Source organism: Kogia breviceps, chromosome 1, assembly GCF_026419965.1.
Source record: "Kogia breviceps isolate mKogBre1 chromosome 1, mKogBre1 haplotype 1, whole genome shotgun sequence".
Classification (NCBI taxonomy): Eukaryota; Metazoa; Chordata; class Mammalia; order Artiodactyla; family Physeteridae; genus Kogia; species Kogia breviceps.
The window spans coordinates 25,511,724-25,537,671 of record NC_081310.1 but is presented as its reverse complement, the minus strand read 5'-3'; the positions used below and the strand labels follow the sequence as shown (position 1 = coordinate 25,537,671).

The 25,948-nt window shown below is 43.8% G+C and overlaps 1 protein-coding gene across 2 annotated transcripts in view; it reads left to right on the top strand.

Annotated features, from left to right (window-relative positions):
* NMNAT2 (nicotinamide nucleotide adenylyltransferase 2) overlaps positions 1-25,948 on the top strand; it is a 205,329-nt gene that overhangs the window by 43,984 nt on the left and 135,397 nt on the right. For both annotated transcript variants that reach the window (XM_067029188.1, XM_067029196.1), the window contains exon 4: positions 1,246-1,391. In XM_067029188.1, the coding sequence (XP_066885289.1) occupies positions 1,307-1,391 (85 nt within the window). In that variant the 5' untranslated portion in view covers positions 1,246-1,306. The remainder of the gene's footprint in view (positions 1-1,245; positions 1,392-25,948) is intronic.

Here is a 25,948-nt window from a genome sequence, read left to right as displayed (position 1 = left end):
TTTCCTTTTGTTACTCCTCTCTAAGTTATTCCTCTTAGAAAAACATCCAAACCCTACCCTAGCCTACAAGCCCTACTTGATTTGGTCCTAATCACCAGTCCAATCTTCTCTCTTAGCACTTTTCCCATTATTCATGCAGTCTGGTCACACTGGCCTTCTTTCATTTCTAGGAGCACAATGACCCCTTCCCTGTCCCAGAATACTTGTACTAACAACTCCTTGTCATTTGGGTCTCAGTTTAAATTTCACCACCCCAGAGAGGCCTTCCCTAACTTCTTCATTTCAAGTGGTCCGCTCTTCTCCATTCACCCTTTGTTGTGTCAGAGAGTGAACTGCATTCCCTTATTGTGCATTGCACAATTGCCGTCTAATATTTCCTTCTATGTTTGTTTATTGTCTATCTCCTTCCAGTAGAATGTAAACTTGATGAAGACAGGGACTTTGCTTTATCAGCACTGTTTATAACAGAGCCTAACACATAGTGGGCACTCAAGGAACACTTGTTGAATGGGTAAATCTTTGTCTCAATTTTGATAGCTTATGTAAGATCACAATAATTTTCTAACACAGCTTTAGTAACCCTGTCACATCCATGTTCTCATTGCTTCAACCCACAAAAGGAGCAGTATGCCAGGGGAAGGATTCAGGTTCCCCCCATTTCTTGGCAACCACTAGGTCAACCTCTGGACTCAGTTAAGTAGTTCAAAACCATGAGATAAGGGGGGAAAGACGGGCAGAAATGAATACTCCTGAAGTGACCAATTGTCATTTCCCCACTTAAAATTTTGAGGAGGGAAAGAAAACAGTTCCTAAAATCGAACACTTTTGGAGTTGGAAATGTTCGAGAAAGTAGGTGTGGACAGAAAAATGTTAGATTGAGGGAGGAAAACTAATTCAGAAGGAGGTAGGAGAAAGAGCTCACACCATGCTGATGGTTGCCTGTCAGTGTTCAGGGTTCTGGGCTCGGGTACCACATCTTGACTTATAGATAAACACTAAGGAAGACAGCGTGTTGGGGTGGGGTGGGGGTGAGAGAAAGGGAGGAGAGGGAGACCAGGGCGAGAGGCGTGAAAGAAGCTAGAAGGAAAAGAGGACGGAGCTTAGCAATACAAAAGCAGCCTCGGATTTTGCCGGAGCTGCAAGCGTTAAGGGGAGGCGGGGAGTGACGCGCTTTGCGTCTGGAGCGGCTCCTTGGAGTCCCCAGCATCCACCGCCGGAGCCTCGCCTTCCTTTCTCCCTCTGCAGACGTATCGAGACACAAAAAGAGAGGCGACCCCTGGACCAGCGCGAGGGACCCACCCGCACCATGACCGAGACCACCAAGACCCACGTTATCTTGCTCGCCTGCGGCAGCTTCAATCCCATCACCAAAGGGCACATTCAGATGTTCGGTGAGTCCTCCCGCCCACCCCCGGAGCCTGCTTCCGCCTCTCTCCTTTCCCCGGCACCTGTGTTTTCCAGGGCGTCTGACGGTAAGGCGAGTACCCATCCGGAGAGGTGTGCTGGCTGATCCAGCTGGTGGGAGGTCAGCCCCTCTTATCCTGGGCTCCCGGGAGGGGACGCAGACTGTGCTTCCGAGGCGTCACTCGCTCGGGCCTGACCCGACTCGCTGGGGGCCAAGGGGTGGGGGAGGGGAGGGGCCGGAGGGGAGTGTTGGTTCGGGTTGGTGGGAGGTCGAGGTTTGAGAACTGGGGTGCGGCGGTGCGGTGGTTTGGCTACTTGGCCGGTGAGGATCGGGATGGGGGCAGAGGTTGGGGCGCGGAGAAGGGAGAAGGGGGTTAGAGATAACGTGCTGTTTGTTTAGGTTGGGCCGAAAGCTCGAAGGAGTTAATGATGTATATGCTTCAGAGACTCAAACACACACAACACACCAGGAACAGGGCTGGGCTTCAAGGAGATTCGTTTATGGTTTGGCTGCAGGTTCGGGGCGGCCCGGGGCAAATGTCAGAGCGTTGTGGACAGTGGATTGCGCGCACGAGGTGGATGGCTTAGTGAATGTGGAGGTGGGGAGCAGGGGGCGGGGGCCTGGGCTTGGCTGCCGGGACCCGCCGCCTAGGAAGGGGAGGGGGCGGGGCGGTTGCTGCGGGCTGCCCTTTGCGAGCCGGTGTGGAAGGATGGGGCCCAAGTTGGCTGAGGCTCTGCCCGGGTTGGCGATGGCTCCCACAAGGTTTGAGGCGTGCGAGTGTATGTATGACTGTGTGAGTGTGAGTGTGAGTGTGAGTGTGTGTGTGTGTGTGTGTTCGGGGGCTGGGCGGGGCGAGGGCGCATCATCGCGCGTTTAATTCAAGGAGGCTTTGTGGCGAAGAGAGGCGGAGTGAGCAGGGGCTCCTGGCTGCTGGTTGGGACTGAGAAGTGGCAAGGGAAAGGTGGTCGTTGCCTGCCTGCCGGAGATCTCGGGCCACCGGTGGGTAAACGGCGGGGCTTCGCCGCTGCCCCAGGAGGACCCAAAGGCGCGGGGGCTTGCGCTTTTAGACCCTGAGGGAGGGACGCGGAGGTCACTTTTGAAGCAGCAATTGAGGAGAAGTTAGAAGTCGGGATGCTTTTCTTCTGGCAATGAGAGAAGCGAGAAGAGGAAAGCGAGTGGACTAGAGATGGATGAGTGAAGGGTGGGTGGGAGGCCTTGAGCCGGCCGGCCAGCGAGGCGCTATCCAGAGACAGCGGTGCTGAAACGCAGGGCGAGCCGGAGCCGGCTGCGGGCACACGTGTTTACCCGGAGCCTGAGGATTGCGTGGGCCCTCCTAGGGCTGTTTAGTGAGAGCCACATCATATCTGTGAAGACTGGGAGAGGTGGCTTAGAATGAAAATATTCCTCTCTTAAACCTAAAAGGGGAGTTGAACTGGGCACCCTTATTAAAAACCTCATGGAAAGAATATACTTTGAGCAGAGTGCAGATCAGATAGGCACATTTATAGGATCCAAGGAGGGTGACTGAGGTAGCCATCCCTTCCTCACCATACTTTCGCTTTTAAAAGTGTTGTATCAGGATCTGGTGCCAACTTACCTATTAAGTAAAGACTTTTTGTTCAAGCATCAAGGTAGACTAGAGCATCTCATCAGCCTTCTAAGGGAATATCAGTGCCCTGAAAACACTCTCCTTTCACTTTCTTTTGATTCTGGTGTCTTCACCCCTGTCCTTCTTTTCTTCTCTGTCGGTATTTCCTCTGGCCATTTTATGTGGCTGTACTTTATTTCTCTCAGTTGCCCAGATGGGGAGGGACTTTCCTCTGAAACTCCTTGGCTCTAGTAATCTTTAGTGGGCCAGCAGGTACTCCTCCTTTCTTCCTGGGACTAAGGATGTACTTAATTCCACTTGTTTTGGATTGCAGGAGGGGTAGATTTAGATTGAGAACCAGGGATTTTGTCTTGCAGCTAAAGAGAGTTTAGTAATAGTGATAAAGGCTTTTGTTAAGTTGATGCTGACCTGCCAGTTCTCCATGAGTTTAGAGGAGAGAGTATATGGAAATAGGTATGGATTACAGCAGGGAGGTTTAGACATAGAATAGGTGAATGAGACTTTGACAGTAGTGACTTTTGCTTGTTATTGGAACTGAAGAAGAGGAGAGAATATCAACAAAGACTTTTGAGTGTCCCTGAGTTATGTGTAATCCAGAGAGCAACATGGAAAGAGGATACGGTATGCTCACTGTGGCTTTAAGGAGCTTATAACCTAATGAAGGATTTAGCACATATACATTGAAAAGGAAACAGGAACAAGAACACAAAATACATATTAAACAATTCTTTTTTGTAGAATCTCTTATGGGAATCTTTGAGCTAGTGATAAGTTTTATAATTTATTTTTGTAGAGCAGCTTCTGATTTACAAAGCATTTTCATCGTGTATGTCACTTATTCCTAATAAGAAGCTTACAAGAAAGGCATCATTATCTCCATTTTACAAATGAGAAACTGATGTTCAGAGGCTAAGTGGCTTTCTTAAGTGGCTTAAGTGACATGGAGCGTGGGTGGCAGAATTGAGACTGGAACCTCACATTCCTGATTCCTCTTGAGTAGGCCTTTGCACTGTACCAAAAGCAGAAAGAACTGCTCACTAATCTTCTGACTGAATAATTCCGTGAACTCTATTTCCTTCAAACATATACTAACAGAGCTTAGAATTAAATTGCCATCAACTAAATGAGATTCCTAAGTATGCATTTCCTTAAGAGCTCTTTCCCATCTCTAAAGAAACCAGGCATCCATGAACTATTTTCTCCTTTTAAATGGCTTTAAATTTTTTTTGCCCAATACAGAAATAATTAATGCAATAAAATTATCAAACTTTTAAAAGATGCCTGCAATTTGCAATAGAAAAAAAGTATAAAGATGCAAACAGGACTTTGAAATTAGACACCTTTAATAGAGCTTCTATATTTTGAAATACAATTGCTTACCAAAGAAAAAAGAGACTAAACAAAACAAAACAAAAAAGTGTCATTCAGAACTAAAAACTCAGTCTTCGTCTTTGTAAAGTAGTACTTGTACAGTTCTCATTATTTGTAAAGTATTTTAGAATTAGATTTATTTTTATTTTTTTTTGCGGTACTCGGGCCTCTCAGTGTTGTGGCCTCTCCCGTTGCGGAGCACGGGCTCCGGACGCGCAGGCCCAGCGGCCATGGCTCACAGGCCCAGCCGCTCCGCGGCACGTGGGATCTTCCCGGACCGGGGCACGAACACGTGTCCCGTGCATCGGCAGGCAGACTCTCAACTACTGCGCCACCAGGGAAGCTCTGAGCTTGTCTTTTTATTCTGAAAGGGGAGTTGATATTATTCCTATTTGTGGCTATGGGAACATATAAGAAAAAAATTAATATTTAAAAATTTTTTTAAATTTATTTATTTTTGGCTGTGTCGGGTCTTAGTTGCTACCCGTGGGCTCTTTATTTTGGTGTGTGGGCTTCTCTCTAGTTGTGACACGCGGGCTCCAGAGTCCATGGGCTCTGTAGTTTGCGGCCCGGCCCGCGGGCTTAGTTGCCCTGCGGCATGTGGGATCTTAGTTCCCAACCAGGGATCAAACCCGCATCCCCTGCATTGGAAGGCAGATTCTTTACCACTGGACCACCAGGGAACTCCCCCCAAAATTAATATTTGTGATAGAGATATTTGACACCTATATACTTAACTGTGACTAAAATTTTTTCAGGACTTCACTGGTGGCGCAGTGGTTAAGAATCTGCCTGCCAATGCAGGGGACACGGGTTTGATCCCTGGTCCGGGAAGATCCCACATGCCAAGAGCAACTAAGCCCCTGCACCACAACTACTGGGCCTGCACTCTAGGGCCCATGTGCTGCAACTGCTGAGCCCACGTGCTGCAACTACTGAAACCCACACACCTAGAGCCTGTGCTCTGCAACAAGAGAAGCCACCACAATGAGAAGCGCACGCACAGCAACAAAGACCCAATGCAGCCAAAAAATAAATAAAATTTAAAAGTAAAATAAAAAATAAAATGTTTTCAGGGATGAGTAAAAGTTTTTGGCAAAGCAGACCTATAAACCAATAGTGTTTTATTTCATGTCTGCCTTATTACATAGAAAGAGAACATGAGGGTAGAAGGGTTTTTTTTACATGTAAGTTTGTAGTTATTAAGCATGTAGAGATTATATTTCAGTACAATTTCTTTGCATTTGTATTACCAATATTTATCAATAAATATACCACTGGTAGATCTGATAGTAAGTTTAAACAGGAAAGTAAGAAAGGTCTGATCAGATTAACTTCTCCATAAAAAATAAAGGAATTGAGGGACTTGATCACAGCAGAAATGTGTCCTGTGTTTTGATGATTCCAGAGTAACTGGATTTTCCAGTTTTTCTACTTCACAATATTTTCGGTTTGAACAATTGGGTTTTTTTGAAAAACAATTGGGTTTTTTGAAAAGAGACATAATCTAATTCTGTTTCTCTTAAAATGTACTGAAGATGGCTTTCTACTTGTGAAATTGGAATTGCAGCTCCTATTGCTACAACTAGAAATCATCAGAAAAATGAATTTGTGTTTCTACCAATATGTAGAGAACAGTCTAAAACTGAGAAACTGTTTAGTATGCTTGAAATGCATATATTAAAAAGCTCATTAAGCAGTGTGGTACTTACACTTTTGCACCACTGTCTCATTTGATTCTACCCTGTAACCTAAACTGGTTGATATTATCATCACCCTTTTACAAACAACAAAGCAGAGGTACAAGTAAGAGTAAGTCATTTGGTACAGTCATAAGCAAAAGTCAGAATAGAACTAGTTTCCTGATATCCAGGCTGTCTCTCACCAAAGATTTTTTTTTTACTCCTATAATTGCAACAGCATTTATGAAAGAAAGAGCCACTGAACTTGGTTATCATCATAGGGTAGTGAGAACTTTATAAATTGTTTTCCTTTGTGACACAGGCCACCAACAAAATATATTCAATAAAGATACCTGTTCCCAATATCTTATGCTTATAACAAGGAAAAGCTATTTCTTTTCTTAATACTCATATATTTTCCATTTAACTGTGCTACTAGAACATTTCTTCCACCACTCCCCCCCTCCACTCTTCTGTTACCACAACTAGCTCCTACTCATCTTTCAGATTTTAGCTTCAACGGTACTTCCTCAGGCAACCTCCAATGAGTCCTCAATTAAGTATGGTTACCCTTACTGACATTTGACATTTGATCCCACATCACCTTCTACTTTGCATGCCATAACTCTAATCTCATTCTGTGTTTCATGACAATTTTCCATGCTAGACAGTAAGATTTATTAAGACAGAAACCATGCCTGGTTTAATCATTGGTTTACTTCCTAGTACCTAGCATGGAGTAAGCTCTCCATAATAGTATAATATAATAATAATTGCAAATAAAGAGCCTTTGCTTCATAATAGTTTCTGAATAAATAAAAAATAAGTGAATGTCGTTCCAGGTGGAGGAACCAACCATGCATAAAGGGCTGGGGTGCTGAGACAGACAGCCATGACGTATTAGAACAAAAGAAAGTTCAGGATGACTCAAGGAGGAGGGGATTGAGAAATAAGACTGGGAAGTTAGATGGAAATCTGATCAATTATGAAGGCTTGTAAGTCATATTAAAGAATTTAGATTTTATCCCAATGGCAGTGACAAAATATTGCATTTTTTTAAGTAAAGGGATGTCATAATCATATTGTTAAGATTATGATTTAATTGAATTTTGAACGTAAACTGGTGAAAGGCAAGGATGGAGATGTAGTGAACAGATGGGTACCTATTTCAGCAATACAGAGTTCAAGTCAGAGAAGACTGTCACTTTGCTCAGGTTGGTGGCATTTGGGATGGAGAGTGAGTGTATTTGAAAATATTTAGGAGGTAAAAGAGATCCTTATTTGGTGATTTGATGGGTGAGTGATGGCAAAGTAGTCCAGGGTAACTGGCAGGTTTCCATCCAAAGTGGATGAATAGAGAACACTGGAAGAGAAGCAGGTTTGGGTTTGGTGGGGAAAGTGCAGCTTCATACTTCTTACTCTAAGATTTTGGAAATAATGTATTCTAACCAAGTACTAATGCCAAAGAAGGAAATACCTAAATTCAAAGTCTCTTTGTAACCTGGGACATCTGAAACTTCTAATGAAAGCTCCTAGTAGGTTTTATTTGGATTATTCATAATTCTTCATGCAAGAAATATTTGAAATTCATTAACATTATGGAAATAAAAAGAGAAAGAATTTGCCAGCTTTTTATTAAGCTACGAGATGGGATAAAATCAAGGTCCTAAAGTTGACTCTTTTATAATGTTGAGGATGTGAGATTGGAAACAGTTGATGCAGTTCAAAAGACCATTCCAGAACTTGCCCATCACTATGATGATGGCTGTAATAATATATTTAAGTGGACACTTGGGAATTCTAATTCGCTGATAAGCTGAATGTCCTCCAATGGAAACTCATGGATCACTCATGGTAGTTTCACTGGCGAGAGCCGTGTCTGCTCATGACGTGAGAATAATGGCTGAAAAAGAAAATTTAGATATTTTTGTCCACATGAACAGGTAGTTTGATTTACTTTCTCCTGCTGAATTGATTGATTGAGCCCCACGTGGACACAATTATGCTAATTATGATAGGCAACTCTCCCACCTAGAATGCATCCCAAACCAAGGAACAGGATATAACTGAGAAGGTTGATGTACTATGAATTTTGAAATGAAGAAATATTAATTTTCAGATTCTCTTCTCTTTTTGTTTTCCTTGATCTTATTCTACATATCCAACCCTTTATGCTTAGAACTATCAGAATTAAGAGGTTCATATGACTTTTAAGAAATAGTTCAGATTACTGCTCAGTAGGAACCTCCTTTAAAATGTTATGAGTCTCAAGAGAAACATTTCTACACAAATTTCCACTTTTAGACCAAGTCAAATGAACAGCCTAAAATGCAGAGGCATACTAAGCTAAAAACATAACCGGCAAACCCTCAGGTCTGGATCTCTTTCTGTTTCAGGGAGATCCTCAGACAAGAGAGGAAAATGCAAAACTAGACGGATAATCTATATTTTCTGTTATTTTTCTATTAGGTAATAGTTGTGAAAGTAGTCTATGCATGACTGGGAAAGAGAATGAAAACCCGGTTTTGAAAGTGTTTCTTTAAAAAGATTCAAATCTAAATTTTACAATATCATTGTCCTCTCAGCCACCAATACAGTGTTGTATATGTAGTGGGTGCTTAATCAGTATTTAATGATACTATGAAATACACACTCTCTATTAGAATTCTCGTTCATTTTTAAAGAGTTTTCAAATAATCCTGAATTGCTCAAGAAAGATCCTAAGGGCACAAAGGAATGCATTAAATAGTTTTTAAACACCAGTTTTAAAAAACACACACACAAAATTTTGGTTAAACAAAGGCATTTAAAATAATTCTTAAGGATCTGATCTAACAAACTAAGAACTGGGATATAGGAATGCATTTTATAGAGAATTACACAACTTTATTTATGGAAGTGTTCCATATCTCAATATATGTAAATGCAGCATCAGTTTTAGAAGAACAAAGTTTTTCATCGCCAGAGATTTTCCAATCATAAACATTCAAATGCATGGAACACATTTGTTTTTTAAAAAATATACAGTTTGGCAGATAGCCTCAGAAGTATTTTAGCCTAAAAAAGATGTTTGGTGGCTTACATGGTGTGACTAAGGCCATCCTCCCGGCTTTGGCTCCCTCCTCCTTTTGTACAATATCTCTATGATCTATGAACTCTGCAGCAAAGGCAAATATTATAAACACTACCAGCATCATCACCTTCCCCATGATCATTTTAATAATGGAGTTAACCTTATTTGAGCTTCTTTAAAATCTACTACCATTAAACTATTTTCCACTAAATCTATGGCATAATTCTCTTTAGTTCTGAACAAGTGAGCCAACAAGGAAAATTCTTGTAATTTGGGGGATAAGGGAGTAAGAGGAGGAGGTAGAAAATGAGCAAGACTCAGAGGCTAACCCCAGGAAGCAGGAGCAGCTAAATAGCACTCTTTCTCTGCTCTCTCTCCTGCATCATGTTGCCTCCACGTGGGTCACGATGCTGCTACATATTGACCTCACTTAATACTTACCAGACAGTAGGAGGGTGAGTGAAGTATAGGCCCTAGATAAGGCTAAATGCTTATAGTTTTTCTCTTGTTCCAGTTGCTTAGGTCGAAAACCTTGGACTAATGCTTGATCCTTCTCTCTTTGCACATCCCATCTATGGCAGCAAGTGTTTTTGGATCTATCTTCAAAATAAAACTAGGACCAATCACTTTTCCCCATCTACAGCCCTGATGTAAGCCACTGTTACAGTTCATTTACATCATTGCAATAGCCTCTTCACTGATCTCTATGCTTCTGCGCTTGGCCCAATACTAAATTCTCAACAAAATAGCTGAGTGATCCTTTTAAAATGTAAGTCAGATGTAGGTCAGATCATGTTGCTCCTTTGCTCAAAATCCTCCAATGGTTCCCTATTTCATTCAGGGTCAAAGTCACTTTAATGACCTATGAAGGCCTCCATGATCAGCCACCTTCCCCCCTCCTCCCCCTACCTCATCACACCTCTTTCCAACCTCATTCTTAGCCGACTTCACTGACCTCCTTGTCTTGGCCTTAGAGTCTGCACTGAATGTTCTCACTGCCTGGAATGCCCTTCCCCCATATATCCCCATGTCTAATTGACTCTCTAAGTCTTTGTCCAAATGCAACCTTCTCACTGTCTACTTGGCAGGTCCTACTCCCCCGATCACATAGTTTAAAATCACAGCTCACACACTCCCAGTCCCCCTTGTCATGCTCTACTTATATCTTTTCCCCTTACCTCTTATCCCCTTTTAACAAAGCATGTTATTTATCTGTTACATTCATTTATTGTTTAATGTCTGTCTCCCCAACTAGAATGTGAGCTCTTCAATGGCAGGGATCTTTGTTTACTCTGCTCACTGACGTTTCTCATGCTCCTAGAAGAGTTCCTGGCACATAGTAAGTGCTCAGTAAATGTCTGTTGAATGAGTGAATGAATGAAATGTTAGAATCACCTACCACCCTGACCTTAAGTCTAGATTCTTTCTGTGGCAGGAAGGGTAGAGTCTTAAGAGGACTCAGTGGGCATTCATTCATTCATTCAGCAAATGTTTATTGAGTTACGAATGTGCCTTTGGCACCATGCTAAGCCTCAGGGATATGAAAATTAAAGGCATTCCTTCTTATGCCTCAGGGAGATCATCTTCTGTAGAGGAGATAAACTACACCTAGCAGTTCAGGTCATAGTGCTATAAAAAGAGGGGAGGGGCTTCCCTGGTGGTTCAGTGGTTGAGGGTCCGCCTGCCGATGCAGGGGATACGGGTTCGTGCCCCGGTCCGGGAAGATCCCACGTGCCGCGGAGCGGCTGGGCCCGTGAGCCGTGGCCGCTAAGCCTGCACGTCCGGAGCCTGTGCTCTGCAACGGGAGAGGCTACAACAGTGAGAGGCCGGCAAAAAAAAAAAAAAAAAAAAAAAAGAGGGGAGGATGACGTACAGTGAGAACATAAAAGAAAAAGTGCTCACTCTAGACATGGTGGGAGGATCATCAGGGCATGTATTAGTGAGAATGAGCTTGAAGGTAGGAGCTGCCCAGTGGACAGGATGGAGAATGGCATTCTCGGCTGAGAGCTGGGTATGTGTAAAGGTCCCAAACATCATGGCACATTAAGGGATCTCCAGGGGGCTTGTTAGATGACTGGAGTGCGGGCGGGGACAGGAAAGGGCAGGAGACCAGAGAGCCAGAAAACAGGTTTTGGCAGGGGTGGAGGGTGGGCACCACAGAGTTTAGACTTTACTCAGCCCTTTTAGTGACGGGCAGAGGAGTGCATTCCAGATGTGGGACCTACATCCCAAATGTCAGTGTTCCCTTATTAGGGCTCTGACACCATAATTTTATCTAAATATTTTAAAGTTATTATTTCTGTATCACTTTTCTAAATATGGAGGGCTTTTTCCCCCCCCATGATTTTAAAATTTTATTTATTTATTTATTTATTACTTTCTGAAATGGAACCATTTGTCCATTCTACTGAAGGAATAAATAAGTGGGGAATTATACTGCTGTAGAACCCACCTAAGCAAATAAGCAACCAACCAACCACCTCTCTCATAGGAAGTTGTTCTCACCTAGGTTCTAAATGTAGCCCTTCTGCACTTCAGTGGGATTGTTACAGGAAGGGGGACCCCTTCGAGAGCCCGAGGGTGGGTGGGCTCTTGTCTAACACTCAGAAAGACACATGTGTGTGTCTGTGTGTCTGCTGACAAAGCAAGAGACTCTATTGGCAAGGGGTGCCTGGGCAGAGAGCAACAGGGTAAGGGAACCCAGGAGAACTGCTCTGCCACATGGCTCGCAGTCTCAGGTGTTATGATAATGGGGTTAGTTTCTGGGTTGTCTCTGGCCAATCGTTCTGACTTAGGGTCCTTCCTGGTGGCATGTGCATTGCTCAGCCAAGATGGATTCCAGCAAGAAGGATCCTGGGAGGTTGATAGGACATATGGACTGGCGTCTCCTCTCTTCTTTTAACCTTTCCCCAGTTCTTTCGGTTGGTGGTAGCTTGTTAGTTCTGCTTCATTTTTAAATTTTTTTATTTTATTTTAATTTTTTAATTTTCTTTTATTTTTTTTTTTTGTGGTACGCGGGCCTCTCATTGTTGTGGTCTCTCCCGTTGCGGAGCACTGGCTCCAGACGCGCAGGCTCAGCGGCCATGGCTCACGGGCCCAGCCGCTCCGCGGCATGTGGGATCTTCCCGGACCGGGGCACGAACCTTTGTCCCCTGTATCGTCAGGCGGACTCTCAACCACGGTGCCACCAGGGAAGCCCCCAGTGCTTTATTCTTCAACATTTGTTCAACCCTTCATCTTGGTACCCACAGAGAGGTGGAATCCTCACTCCATGGAGCACTGAGATTAAACTACATCAATAACTGTTCATATCTCTTTTGAGATATTTATGTGCTGATAAATATTTAGCAGTGTGTGGTTCATCACAAAAACTACAAGATCTTCAAAATAAGGCAAAATTTTTTTAAACTTAGAGACTGTCACCCATTATAAATTAAAATTAAGAAAGACAATATAGTATTGTACATATAAATGTAAGCCATAATCGCCTCATTTACCATGAACCAATCTTGCTAAGTACAGTTAAAAAATTATTTACTTGTTATGCCCCAGGGAATCAAAGTTTATAGATAATACATGATTTTCCCACTCTGTGAAACATGTTGATAGAGTGGATAAATGTCTCAGTTTTTCCTATTGCTTCATTATTTCTCTCATTAGTTCCATTATATATGGAATTTAAGAAACTGAATTGCTATTGATTTGAGAATATACTTAGTCTCCTTTAACCTTTGTTTTGTCATCTGTAAGTAGGGTGACTGATATAACCCAGGGGTCAGCAAACTACAGCCTGCCAGCCAGATGTGGCGTGCAAGCTAAGAGTGGCTTTTACATTTTTAAATGGTGGAAAAAACATAAAAGAAGAAAAAGACTTTGTAACACACGAAAATTTTCTGAAATTAAAGTGAGTATTCATAAATAAAGTTTATGGCACAGAGCTACACTCCTTCACGTGAAAACTGACCATGGCTATTTTCAAATTACAACAGTAGAGCAGAATAGTTGTGACAGAAACTGGATTGCAAAGCCTAAAATATTTACTACTCTCTGGCGGTTTACAGAAGAAGTTTGCCTATCCCTGATATTACCTACCTCTAGGGGTTGGAATGGGGAGTGAAGTTAAAGGGTTCTAAAAATATAAAGTGCAGTTGAAGCCCATTACCCAGAGGAACTCGTTAATGAACAATTTTCAGTCTAAACTAAATCTCTAAAAAGACTCATTTAAGCAGCAAATGTAGTCTCAATTTCATAATTGTAATTTTTCTGGCTGACTGAGTAAATGACTGTGTTCACAGGCGGATGATTTTCTGGTGTCTGGTTTACATTGGACATTGATTAGCCCCTCTGGCTAATGTCGGAAGTTTATCTGCTGCTGAACCTTTGATGTACTTCCCAGAACATCCTTTACCTTGGGGGTCCCCAGCCCCCCGGGCTGCGGACCGGTATGTATCCGCAACCTGCAGCCTGTTATGAACCAGGCCGCACAGCAGGAGGTGAGCAGCTGGCCAGTGAAGCTTCACTCGCCTTACCGCCTGCACCACCCCCCACCGTCCGCGGGAAAATTGTCTTCCACGAAACCGGTCCCTGGTGTCAAAAAGGCTGGGGACCGCTGCTTTACCTGATTCACGGCTGCCTCCTTTCAATCTAAGATTTTGTACACTTTATATTTGAGGATTTTTAAAAATCAGCACATCAATTGCATCAGGCTTTTACAGGCTGCTCTTGCGGTCACATCTCGGTTTTCTGCAGGATCTCGCCTGCCTCTGAACTCTGACAGCACTCGGTTTGTACCTCTGGTATAGCCCTTGGCACACTGTGCTGTGGGTTGTAGCTATTTCAGTCCATGTTTTATATTCTCTATCAGATTTAGGCCCTTGCCCACGTCATAGGGCTCTTCGTATCTCCTAAAATGCCTAGCACAGTGCTCTAGGCACGTGGAAGTTACTAGAAATATTTAGCAAATGAATGAATGATTGAACTGCTAGGAATATTCAGAATCTCAAACTTTAGGCAAAATAGGTGATTAGAAATCAGACAAGAATTTGTAAACCAGGAAGCACAGGGAAACAGAAATTCAAGTATGACAGAGTCAGAAAACAGGACAAATAGCAAACATTTAGGGACTTCAAAACCGAGATGGATTGTTGCCTCAAGATAGGAAGGCTCATGTGTTATAAGAGGGGAAACCTATCCCAGAGTACAGCCTTTCCATGCATCCACAGGGGAAGGGGCAAGTTGTGTTGGGGGGCTATTAAGTTTGTAGCTTGGCAGGAGTAGAAAATGGGTCAAGGATGAAGGTGAATCCTGAAACTATCCACTGGGTGCTTCAGTCAGATGTCTGGTACATCCAGCAGTGGTTTCTCAGTGAGGCAAAAGTAGGTTTGGGGATGACAAAGGAGTTAAGTTTTACTTTTATTTATTCATGGTTTGAAAAAGGTTTTATGTACATGGCACCTGGCACAGGGAAGCTTTGTATATTATTTACTCTACTTCATACAAACAAAATGGACAAAAAACCTTGGTTTGTCAATTGTAAGTTTTCATTTCAGACATCACAGAATCTCCATTTGGAGGAGATTTAAAAAATAATGCAGACCCTCATCCAGTCCTGACATCTCCTTTAAAACATCTTCGCAAGTGTTTGTCCAAACTCTGGCTTGAGATCTTCTAGAGCCAGGGAATGCACTATTTTCCAAAGCAGCCAAATAGCATTTGGCACAGTTTTACTTTTTTCAAGATTATTTCTTTTATTGGGCTGACATTGACCTTCCTGAGACTTCCATGTGTTGGCCCTAGTTCTTTTCCTTGAGATCCATGGAACAGGTCTAATTTGTCTTCCTCTGTTTGTGAGACGTTCGTATAGCTGAAGACAGCTACTCAGCCCTCCTCACCAGTCTTCTCCATAGGCTAACAAGTTCCTTCAGCTGGACATCTATTACTGTTTCTAAGTCTTCATAACATCCTGGCTCATCTTCTTCAAACATATCTTCATTGTCTACATCCCTCTTTAAATGTTATGTCCGTTTGCGATGCAGCATTCTGATGTGGCATGATGTGTGCTTTCTTACCTATTATTGAACGTAGTTTATTGGATGTTCCCCTTATTTGTGGCATTGTGTCTCTCTAATTGAATCAGGTAAGGCAACCTATGGCTAGCTGCATGCTGAAATGTCCTGACATTCTGAATAATCAATCAATTTGATGGACTAAGCTACTAAACTTAGTCCAATTTATTTAAAAATCTGGCTGATAAAACAAAACTGATTAGTATACTGCCAAGATGGGTATCTTCTGGAACTTTGCAGGTCAATGCACATGCTTGGTTGTATGATGTGTAACATGCTGCCTTCAGAATAAGAAAGAAATTTTTCAGGTTCTGGGACAGGGCTGACACTAGAAGTCTCTAAATTGTTGAATTATCAAGTTTCTTAGTATTTCATTTCAGGGGCTATTTTTTTTTTTTTTTTTTTAATGGGTTCTGTTGAGAGCTCCAAATCGGCTCTTGTCCATGTTTAAAAGTCCTGGTTTGGGGACTGAACTCTGAACTTTCTTCCTATCTTGTCTAGCTCCTCCCTTCACAATTGTGCTATTAGCACTGCCCTATTCCCAGGGCTCCCTTGAAAAATGCTCTTATTCCCTGCAATGATGACTTTGTCCCAACAGAGGTGGTCAGTGTCACATTTAAATTGGGCAAATGGAATCTTTAAGAAAACAAATAACAAAGAAGTAATTTTCCTTATGGAAATTTCCAAATATGCAAAAGTGAACAGAATTGTATAATGAACCCTAATGTACTTGTCACCCAACTTCAGTAGTTATCAATCCATTGCCAGTCTTTATTCATTGGTACTCCTACCCCTACCCTGCCCTATATTCTTTTGAAGGAAATCCCAGACATCCTATTGTTTCAAGGTGAGATCCTTTCAGCTAGTATATATATGCTTCTCTGTCTATATGACCTCCATTTACAGACTGGATCTTCCTCCTTTCCATTTCATGTTTGCTCGACAGTTTGAGTTGCAGACAGGGCCTGTATGGGGACAATGTCTAATTTCCATCTTTGAGTAGATATAATAATACCTTCACCCCAGTCAACAGTGGGTGACACAAGCATCAGCATTGCCTTTACTGCAAGGGATTTATGGTCTTTCCCACCTTTCTCACGTCATATGGGGCTTCCAAGGCTCCCCTCCAGAGTGGACCTCCCACTGGACACAGTGGGCCATTCTTCCATGACATGCAACATTCGGCTCTTTATTCCTTGTCATTCAGAGCCGTGAATGTCTGTGTTAGATGTTCTTTCCTACATCAGTGGTTCCCAACCTGGGGACTCTGAACAACCAGGGTTTCTCATAAATCAGAATAAGGGTCTGGGAACAGTTTCCAGTATCTCTAAGCATATGCAATCACCCTCAATATGGCACAGGCTATGTGTCAAGTTTCTGGGCTTTTGCTTGTATTATTATTAATTTGGTGAGATAATCTCATATTGATCAGGAGTCCTGCTTGGTAGCTATAGATGTCTTTGATGAGCCAAAAAAAAAAAAAAAAAAGGAATTTTTTTTTTTTTCTTCCACTTCTTCATAAGAAGAGGAAAATAATTAAACAAATTCCGTCTGGGGACAAGGTTGGCTCCTGCCAACCTTTTTGAATTCTGAGCTTCTATTTGGCCTGCCTTTAACCTCTGTCGAAAATTATAATAAAATCCTTCTTATTGGTGCCTTAATCCTTCCCCTGTGTTGTTTTTTTTTTTTTTTTTTTTTTTTTTTTTTTTTTTAAATTTTTGTGGTACGTGGGCCTCTCACTGTTGTGGCCTCTCCCATTGCAGAGCACAGGCTCCGGACGCGCAGGCTCAGCGGCCATGGCTCACGGGCCCAGCCGCTCCGCGGCACGTGGGATCTTCCCGGACCGGGGCACGAACCCGTGTCTCCTGCATCAGCAGGCGGACTCTCAACCACTGCGCCACCAGGGAAGCCCCCCTGTGTTGTTTTAAATCAGCTTTTCAAAGTATATTGTCATGCAGTTGTGTTACATTTGCATTTAAATGTAGTGAATAAAGATCTCCCAGTTGAAGCCCCTGGGGGATGTCTAAGCCCAATATCCCAGTTTGCCCGGTAAATCTTACGGCTCTGAATATTGTACTAGAGGCTTGAATAACTTCTCCATATGGAATTTGTTCTTTCCAGCTGCATTTGTTTCGTAAAGATAGGTTTTTCGTGGTTTCATTTGTGGTTGTGTTGAGCTCTAACAGTGGATGGAGAAGGAATGAAGGGGACCTGGTAAAGACAGTCTCCTGAGTGGGGCCACCCATCACGGCCATTTAATGTAGTTTTTCTGGCCTGGCTCCTCTTCACTTGCTCCCATTCCCCAATACAATCCTCAGTAATTTACACATACACGTTTCTTTTAGATGCAAATTTGGTTCATTTCAGTCTATTGTGATAATAATTTTTGCTTGTTTGTTTAAAGAAATGCAGAAACACATTGCTTTGAAAAGGCCGGGAAAGGGAAGAGGAATAAGAAATGGCACTGTTTATGAGGAATCTCATTTCACTGTATGACTATAGCAGTGGGGAAAATTTTGAACTTTAGAAATTAAAGAGATGGGGAAGAGAAAAGAAAAATCCAGCTTGAAAATTAGGTGATCTCCTAGCTTTCTTTTCCTTTCCCTTTCCATGGACTTGAACTATCTCCAGAGGGCATTTGCCCAAAGGCCTCTGTGGGAAATGGAGCCACTGATAGACCCTCTGGCCTGCGTTGTGACCAACTCCGTTCATCTCCAATACATAATCATTATAAACTAACACATGGGCTAACATTTATTGAGCACTTACTTGGTGCCAGGCACTGTTTTAAGAGCACTCCTTGCCTTGCCTCATTTAATCCCGACCACAATCATATTCTCACTCCCATTCAGCTAATGATCAGAGAGGTTGGGTAACTTGTGTCAAGCCACACAGCAAGTGCCTGGTGGGCAGAAATGTAGACCCACATGCTCTGACCCTGGAGATCATTGGTTTAACTACTGCAAAACACTGCCTTGCTCGTTTGTGTGAAAAGGGACCCTCAGCACTACATTTGGGCCTGTGACAATGCAGAAACGGAGGCTAGGCCTCCTCTAGCACTTGCATCTACTATGTGGGCCAGAGCCAGGGTTTGTGTGCAGAGAGGCTGGCACTGCTCTGGGGATCCTGCCCAAGGCAACCAAGTGTGGTTGGGCCAGAGGCCTCTGCAGACCACCAAGGAGAACTGTGGACAGTCCAGAGGACAGAGTGAGGAGCAAAGAGAAGGACCTGGCCCAGAACCAGGAAGCACCGGAGGGAAACAGGAGAAGATTGGGAGCAAATCAGGAAGGGCCTGGGCAGTGACGGGGAACAGGGTGAAGTAGCCCTGCTCGCCATTTTGCTTACTTACAGGCACAAGGTCAGGGTGGACAGATATAACTATAGAATTCTCTCCCTTCTTTTACATTGTAGTTGGCAAGAACATCTACAGATAATTATTCAGTAACCTTCCTCCCCCCCACACACTGTAAAATGAGTATAATAGTACCTACCTTTTGGGGCTGTTGATTAAATGACATAATGTGAATATATTGTAATACCACCTTTTTGGACCACTTGGCTCTCACCTTGGGCCCCAGTGCATTATTGCACATGCTAAAAAAGCTCAGATCCAGTCTCTAGGTACTAAGTGATATAGATTTTACTAAACATTTTACCAAGAGATAGCAGGGGTTACAGTGTAAATCACCAACAATTTCCAAAATATTTCACGCAACTTTAGGGAGAAGCAATTTGGTTCTTCCCCATATGGCAGCAGGTTGATATCTCTTCTTCCAGCAATTGCTCCCCACCTCCCCACGTCCTTCCCACAAAATGCCCTCGGTCCCCCTGCCCTCACTTCCTTGGCGCAGCTCCCCCTCCATCCCCTCCGTCACCTTTCCCACAGCTCTAAGTCCCTTGGCTGGCCTATCCCACTCGGCAAGCAAAAGCCACCACCACTAGTCAGACTGTGCCCAGCTGTAGTTCTCCAAGTGTGTCCCAGCCACGTATATAAAGGTTATAGTCCATCCTGCCACACGCAGAGTTTTTAGCAAACTCTCTGGCCCACAGTAAGTGACGGATAAATGGGGGTAATCGTAGTTGTTGCCAGTGTCTTATCCCGTGATGTCTTGCCTGGGCCAACACGCAGTCACCCCGGAGGGCTGGTTGCCAGTGTTTGTGGAGGATTTGGGAAATGGCTGAAAGGCAGAGGAGGGTAGGTGATTGCCATCCAGGGACATTGTGAGCGGGTGGGGATCTCAGGCCTGTGGACGTGGACGCTGCCAGTCAATATCCAGAGGGACTGCCTCCTGCCCAGGACAATTTGTGATTCTCCTTTCTGTAATCACTGGTGGCTTAGCTGTCAGTGAGAACAGAAGGGCTGGCGAAGACATCCCACCCGTCCCCGCTGGGCAGAGCACCTCATTTCGACGTGAGTCCTTGGTAAGTCCTGCAAGGTAATGCTAGGATCCTCTGTACCCCTAGTCTCCCTGCAGAAGAATCAGCTTTGGCTGCTGCTGGAGGGATCTAGGGCCCACAGTCAGGTGACCGCTCATCCGCTAGGAGGGCTGGCAAGAGAACCATGGTTTGGGGGCCACATTTTTGTGCCTGTCTGCACCCCATTGACCACTGGAACTAATGGCGACTTCGGTTAGAGAGGGGCTCCACAGAATGGGGAATAATCAGATATGCAGTTGGAAGAGGCTCCAGAGGCCATTCAGTCTCTTATTGGATACTTTTCATGACAGGGAGCTCATCTCCAGGCTGTCTGATTGCTGGACAGCTTCATTTGTTAGAAAGCGCTTCTGTCTTTTTTTTTTTTTTTTTTTTTGCGGTACTCGGGCCTCTCACTGTTGTGGCCTCTCCTGTCGTGGAGCACAGGCTCCGGACGCGCAGGCTCAGCGGCCATGGCTCACGGGCCCAGCCGCTCCGTGGCACGTGGGATCTTCCCGGACCGGGGCACGAACCCGTGTCCCCTGCATCAGCAGGCGGACTCGCAACCACTGCGCCACCAGGTAAGCCCAGCGCTTCTGTCTTGAACAAAATCTGTGTTCCCTTAACTTAGGGTTGACTGTCCTGATGCCGTCTTCTCCAACTGTCAACCAGGCTATTTTATTTAGCTTTCCTATCACCCCCATTCCCTAGAATCTAGAAAGAGAATCTCGAACATTTTTATTATTCAAATGTGTAATGATACATGTTGTAGTATTTCCATCCAACATTTGGAAGCACTGTCCACCCCGCTGACAGAGGAAGGATTTGTGGGTAACATGTTAATAAGTTATTACTGGGCATCTCTAAACAGCTGATCTTCTCCATTCCCCATCGATTTCTATTCCTTTCCTCATCATAGCATTATCACCCCAACATGTTTTAGCAGGTGTTTGTTTATTGACCATCTCTTCTCTAAGAATATAGACTCTGTGAGAGCATAACCTTGTCCTGCTCTGTATTATCCTGTACGGCATGCCCAGTGTTTAGAAAAGTGCTGGAACATAGGAAGTACTCGATTAATATTTGTTGAATTAATCAAGAGCCAAATTAGGGTAGTGATGGCCCCAGATCCTGTCAGGACTCACCTGAGTACTCCAGAGAAGGACAAGTTGTTTCTTCAAAAGCTGACTGCTATAGCAACAGTAGTCCTAATCCCGGAGTCAGGGGACCAGCGTTTATCCCACTTTTTGTACTCATTGCCTGGATAACCCTTAAGGGCACATATAACTGCTCTGGGGCTTATCTTGCTCATCTGTAAAATGGGACTGACAGTCTCTTCCCTGTTCAATTTCAGAGTTGTCCTGACGACAAAATACAACTATATGGGAGAAAGAATGCTGTAAACTGGAAGGCACAATATAAGTATGAGAGTTATAACTGTTATTATTATTGTGTTTGATGTTGTATAATCTTATGTAGCAAAAGTATATTTAGCCTGAGAATGAATTTATCTTCCACTTGAGGGGAATTCATTTCTGGAGCAGCTAGAGATTATTTGTTTTCCAGAGTTGCTCTTTATGAGTTTGCTTACCAACGCTACCACCACCAGTACTTTTTAAAGTGCCTGCTATGTGTAGACAGTAGTCCAGTTGCTGGAGATACATCAGAGAACGAAACAGACAAAAATCCCTGCCTTTGTGGCATTTACAGTCTAGAGGAGGTGGGGAGACAATAATAATTGTGTAGTATATTAGGGTTGTAAGTGCCAAAGAGTACAACAGAGAGAGAAGGGGAGATTGAAGAATAGGGAGTACCAAAGGTAGAGGTTGCAATTTTATTTTATTTTATTTTATTTTATTTTTTGTGATACACGGGCCTCTCACTGTTGTGGCCTCTCCAGTTGAGGAGCACAGGCCCCGGACGCGCAGGCTCAGCAGCCACGGCTCACGGGCCCAGCCGCTCCGCGGCATGTGGGATCCTCCCAGACCGGGGCACGAACCCGTGTCCCCTGTATCAGCAGGCGGACTCTCAACCACTGCGCCCCCAGGGAAGCCCCAGAGGTTGCAATTTGAAAGGATGGTCAGCGGAGATCTCACTAGATGCTGACACTTGAGCAAAAACTTGAAGCAATAAGGGACTTAGCCATATGCTGGAGGAAAAGCATTCCAGGCAGACACAACAGCAAGTGCAAAAGCCCTAAACTGAGCGCTTCCCTCAAATGTCCAAGAAAAAAATAAGGAAACCAGTGTGTCTGGCATAGAGGGAGGGAGGGGGAGTGGTAGATGAGATTGGAGAGATAATGGATGGCCAGATTGTGTAGGACCACACAGGACATTGTGAGGACTGGATTTTACTCTAAGGGAGAAGGGGAGACATTTGAAGGTCTTGAAGAAAACTGTTACGTGATCTGACTTCCAGTGACTTAACTCTGACTTCCATGATGAGAACAGACCATTGGGACTGAGACTAGAAACATGTAATAAACAATAATATAACTGCTACATATAATCTAGAGAAGAAACTATGGTAGTTTGGACCAGGGAGGTAGAGGGGGCAAGAAGTGATAGGATTCTAGACATATTTTGCATGAAGCACTGATAGGATTTGTTAATATGGATCTGTTTTGGTGAGAAAGAAGAAGGAATCAAGGATGAGCTAAGGTTTTTGGCCGGAGGCATTGGAAGAATGGAATTGCCATTTACTGATGTGGGGTAACTGTGGGAAGAACAGGAGAGACTATCAGAAGGTGAATCTTGGGCATGTTCCCTCTGGGAGGATGATTGGACGTTCAAATGGACATGCTGAGTAAGCATATACTGTTACTAAATTAAAAATAAAAATATAACTCAGGAGCCATCAGTGTAGAGTTGATATTTAGAACCGCGAGACCGGCTGAGAATACTGAGGAAGTGTGTGTCGATAGGGCAGGGATCAAGGACTGAGTGTTCAGGGTACTGCAGCGTTCAGGGACTGGTGAGATGGGGAGGAGGCATCCGTTGCCTGTGAAACGTCAGCCAGTGAGGCAGAAGAAAATCAGGAGAGTGTGATATCCAAGAAGCCATGTGGAGGTGGTGCTTCAAGGGGGCAAGGTCAACCATGTCACATGTCGCTGAGAGGTCAACGAAGATGAGCACAAAGACCGACTACTGGTCTCTCAAAGCAAAGGCCACTGAGGACTTTGACAAGAGCAGATCCGCTGGAGTGGTGGGGATGGCAGCTGGCCTGGAGTGAACGTAAGCAAGAAAGAGGAGGGTAATTGGGGAGAGCAAATTTAGATGCTCTTTTGAGAAATGCTGCTCTAAAAGGGAGCAGAGGAAAAGTGAGTGGGCTGGAGGGGGGACATGGGTCAAGAGAAGATCTCTGTTTTTTGTTTATTTTTTTAAGACGGGAGAAATAGCGTCATGTTTCCATACTGATGGGAATCATCCAGTGGATATGAAGAACCGCTAGTGCAAGAAAGAGAAGAGAGAGATCTTGAAAGAATGTCCTTGAATAGGCTAGAGGGTTTGGGTCAAGGCAAAATGGGGGAGTTGGCTTTGTCTAGGAACACCGAAAATTCAATCATCAGAGTCGAAGAGGAAGTGGAGGACACTGAGTTTCGTGCAGGTGGGTGGGTAGATCCGGTGGTGGAAGCGTGGGGACATTCTCTTCTGAGAGTTTCTATTTTCTCAGTGAAATAGGGAGAAAGGTCGTCAGGTGGGGGAGGAGGTGCTGAGGAGAGAGGAGAAATATGCCAGAGGAGCAGGGACAGAACATAATTGATGGGGTGAAGGTATTTCTCTAAGGGCTCTGGCCCTGCACTTGTGTGAGAGACCTTCATCAGCGCCGACCTACATGCCAAATATCAGTTGTCCCTATCCCCACTTCAAGATTTCTTAGTCAGATTCTTATCGATTTTTAGGCCTAAGTTCTGACATTAAAACTTACCGGTGGTGCATCACTCAACTGATTTCCAGTTGTGGGAGCTATCAGAACTGTCATGTCTTTTCAGAAACTGACTTCATCAAAAGGAAAAGGAAAAGATGTTATGCTCCGATCCCAGCTGACCTTCAAGATGTTCCAAATTTATGCAGCACCACATGGTTTACTTTCTCCTTCACGTCATTAGTTAGGGAGTCAATCTTGGCCTGGGAGAGGAATTCTTTATTTCTTTTGTTTTGGATAAATGTGCTATACTTTACATTTCTCCCTGCCAAAGTGACTTTGGTTTATCTAGTCAGGCATTCCTAGCCTGAGTTATCTTTTACAAAATTTTAAGTGCCGCCTCGAATGACTACCTTTCAGATAGCAGCCAAGAGTCTTCAATTTTGGTTTTGAGTATAATTTGTATAACCACCATGAGAATCAAGCAGGTAACAAGTATTTGTGAGGCAATTATGATGTACCAGCCAAAATAATCACGTGCGCTGATAGCTCTTACACACCTGGCTAATATTAGCAATCTGCCAACAAAGGCAGAATGGGATGCCTTCTCAGACTCCGCCACCTCATAATCAGGAAACTGAGGACTGAGGGAGTGGTGACGGGATTAGGGTGGGAACATGACCTTGGCATGTGACATTTTCTCACCATAAGCACTTAGACATATTCCTTCTGGTCATTAAGATCTGTGTGTCTCCTTTTCAATGCTGGCTGGTATCCTGAGCATTTCTGAGTAGCTGTTTTCACAGTGATGTACATGCAGCTTGCCCTAGTCAGTCACCTCTGATTTATAAGCAACACACACAGAGAAATCAGTAATGTCACCCCCCCATACCCTGGGCCACCCACCTTCTCTCACCACTGCCGCCCACAAAACTACCCTGGAGTTTTGGAGGCAGTCAATGCCTCCAAGTCCCTGGGACCATGGAAACAACGTTCTCAATGGTGATGAGTTTCTATTGCACTGTCCTGTAAAACCTCAACTCTCCTTGGTTCATGGGTCCTTTTGAAGAATTGAGAGTTTACTTCAAGAACAAAAAAAGAAGTAACATTTTTCTTTAAAACCTGCTCTGGGGCTTCCCTGGTGGCGCAGTGGTTGAGAATCCGCCTGCCGATGCAGGGGTCACGGGTTCGTGCCCTGGTCCAGGAAGATCCCACGTGCCGCGGAGCGACTAGGCCCGTGAGCCATGGCCGCTGGGCCTGCGCGTCCGGAGCCTGTGCTCCGCAACGGGAGAGGCCACAGCAGTGAGAGGCCCGCATACCACAAAAAAAAAAAAAAAAAAAAAAAAAAAAAAACCTGCTCTGCACCAGAGCAGAGCTTTTGCTGGTTTTGTCCCACTTAATTCTTACAGCAGCCCTATAAAGTCAGTTTTGTCTTCATGTTTACAAGATGAGAAGATCAAGGTGGTGAGAGGTTATGTAATTTGACTGGGGTCAGGCACCTCTAAACTGGAAAACTTGAATTCAAAGTCAGGTCTTTGTGGGTGACAGAAAAAAAATTAAGATATTTGTAAAAGAGAAAAATTCTTTTTATTTCCCATGCTTCCTTCTAAGGAGACTAGATCCTGAGGGGCGTGTCCCTTGCTATTGGGACCACAGGTAAACGTACATTGAGCCTACATTGCTCAGGGCCCAGGGAGAGGGTAGAGTCCAGGAGGAAGAACACTTGGGAACCTGCATTGCTGGGGGTGGGCAGCATGAAAGGGTGGAGAGATGGCCAGCTGGCAGGCCTGGAGCCCCGTGTGGACAGAGATGCCCAGTGGCGATTTGAAAAGGGGCAAATGCTATGCTCTGTGTGAGGCTGTGTCTCTCCTCCATCTCCCAACCCACTCCAGCAAAACCCTTTCTTCTCCTTGTGTTTTATGACTGTTGCTTGCTTTGAGGATAATGGAATAGTATTGATACAGTAAGTCAGGGTTGGTTGGCAAGAATAAAGCCTGCCCAACAAGGGTCTGGTGAGCATTTTAAAAGTCCATTCTTTCTCAAATATTCACTTCATGAATATTTACTGAGTTCTTTCTATGTGCCAGTCATTGTTCTAGGGTGCCAGAAATACAGTGATAAACAAGAATGAAGCCTCTGCCCTTATGTAGCTTATATACTAGTTGGGGGAGACAAACAATTAAAAAAAAAAAAAAACCAAGGAAGTACTATAAAAAAAAATATAATGATGAATTATTTTTGAAGTGTTGCATAGAAATCTTCCTAAAATATCTTTAAGATGTGTTTGCTTTATTAAAAAGAGCCAGTTGAACTGTGGACTAATGGTTTATGACATTTAACGTGAACTGTGGACTAATGGTTTATGACATTTAACGATATTTTATTGATTAATTACCATGTGCAAAGCATCGTTCTAGATACTATAGTAAGTGAATTCAGCATGGATCCTCAAGGAGCATATGGTTA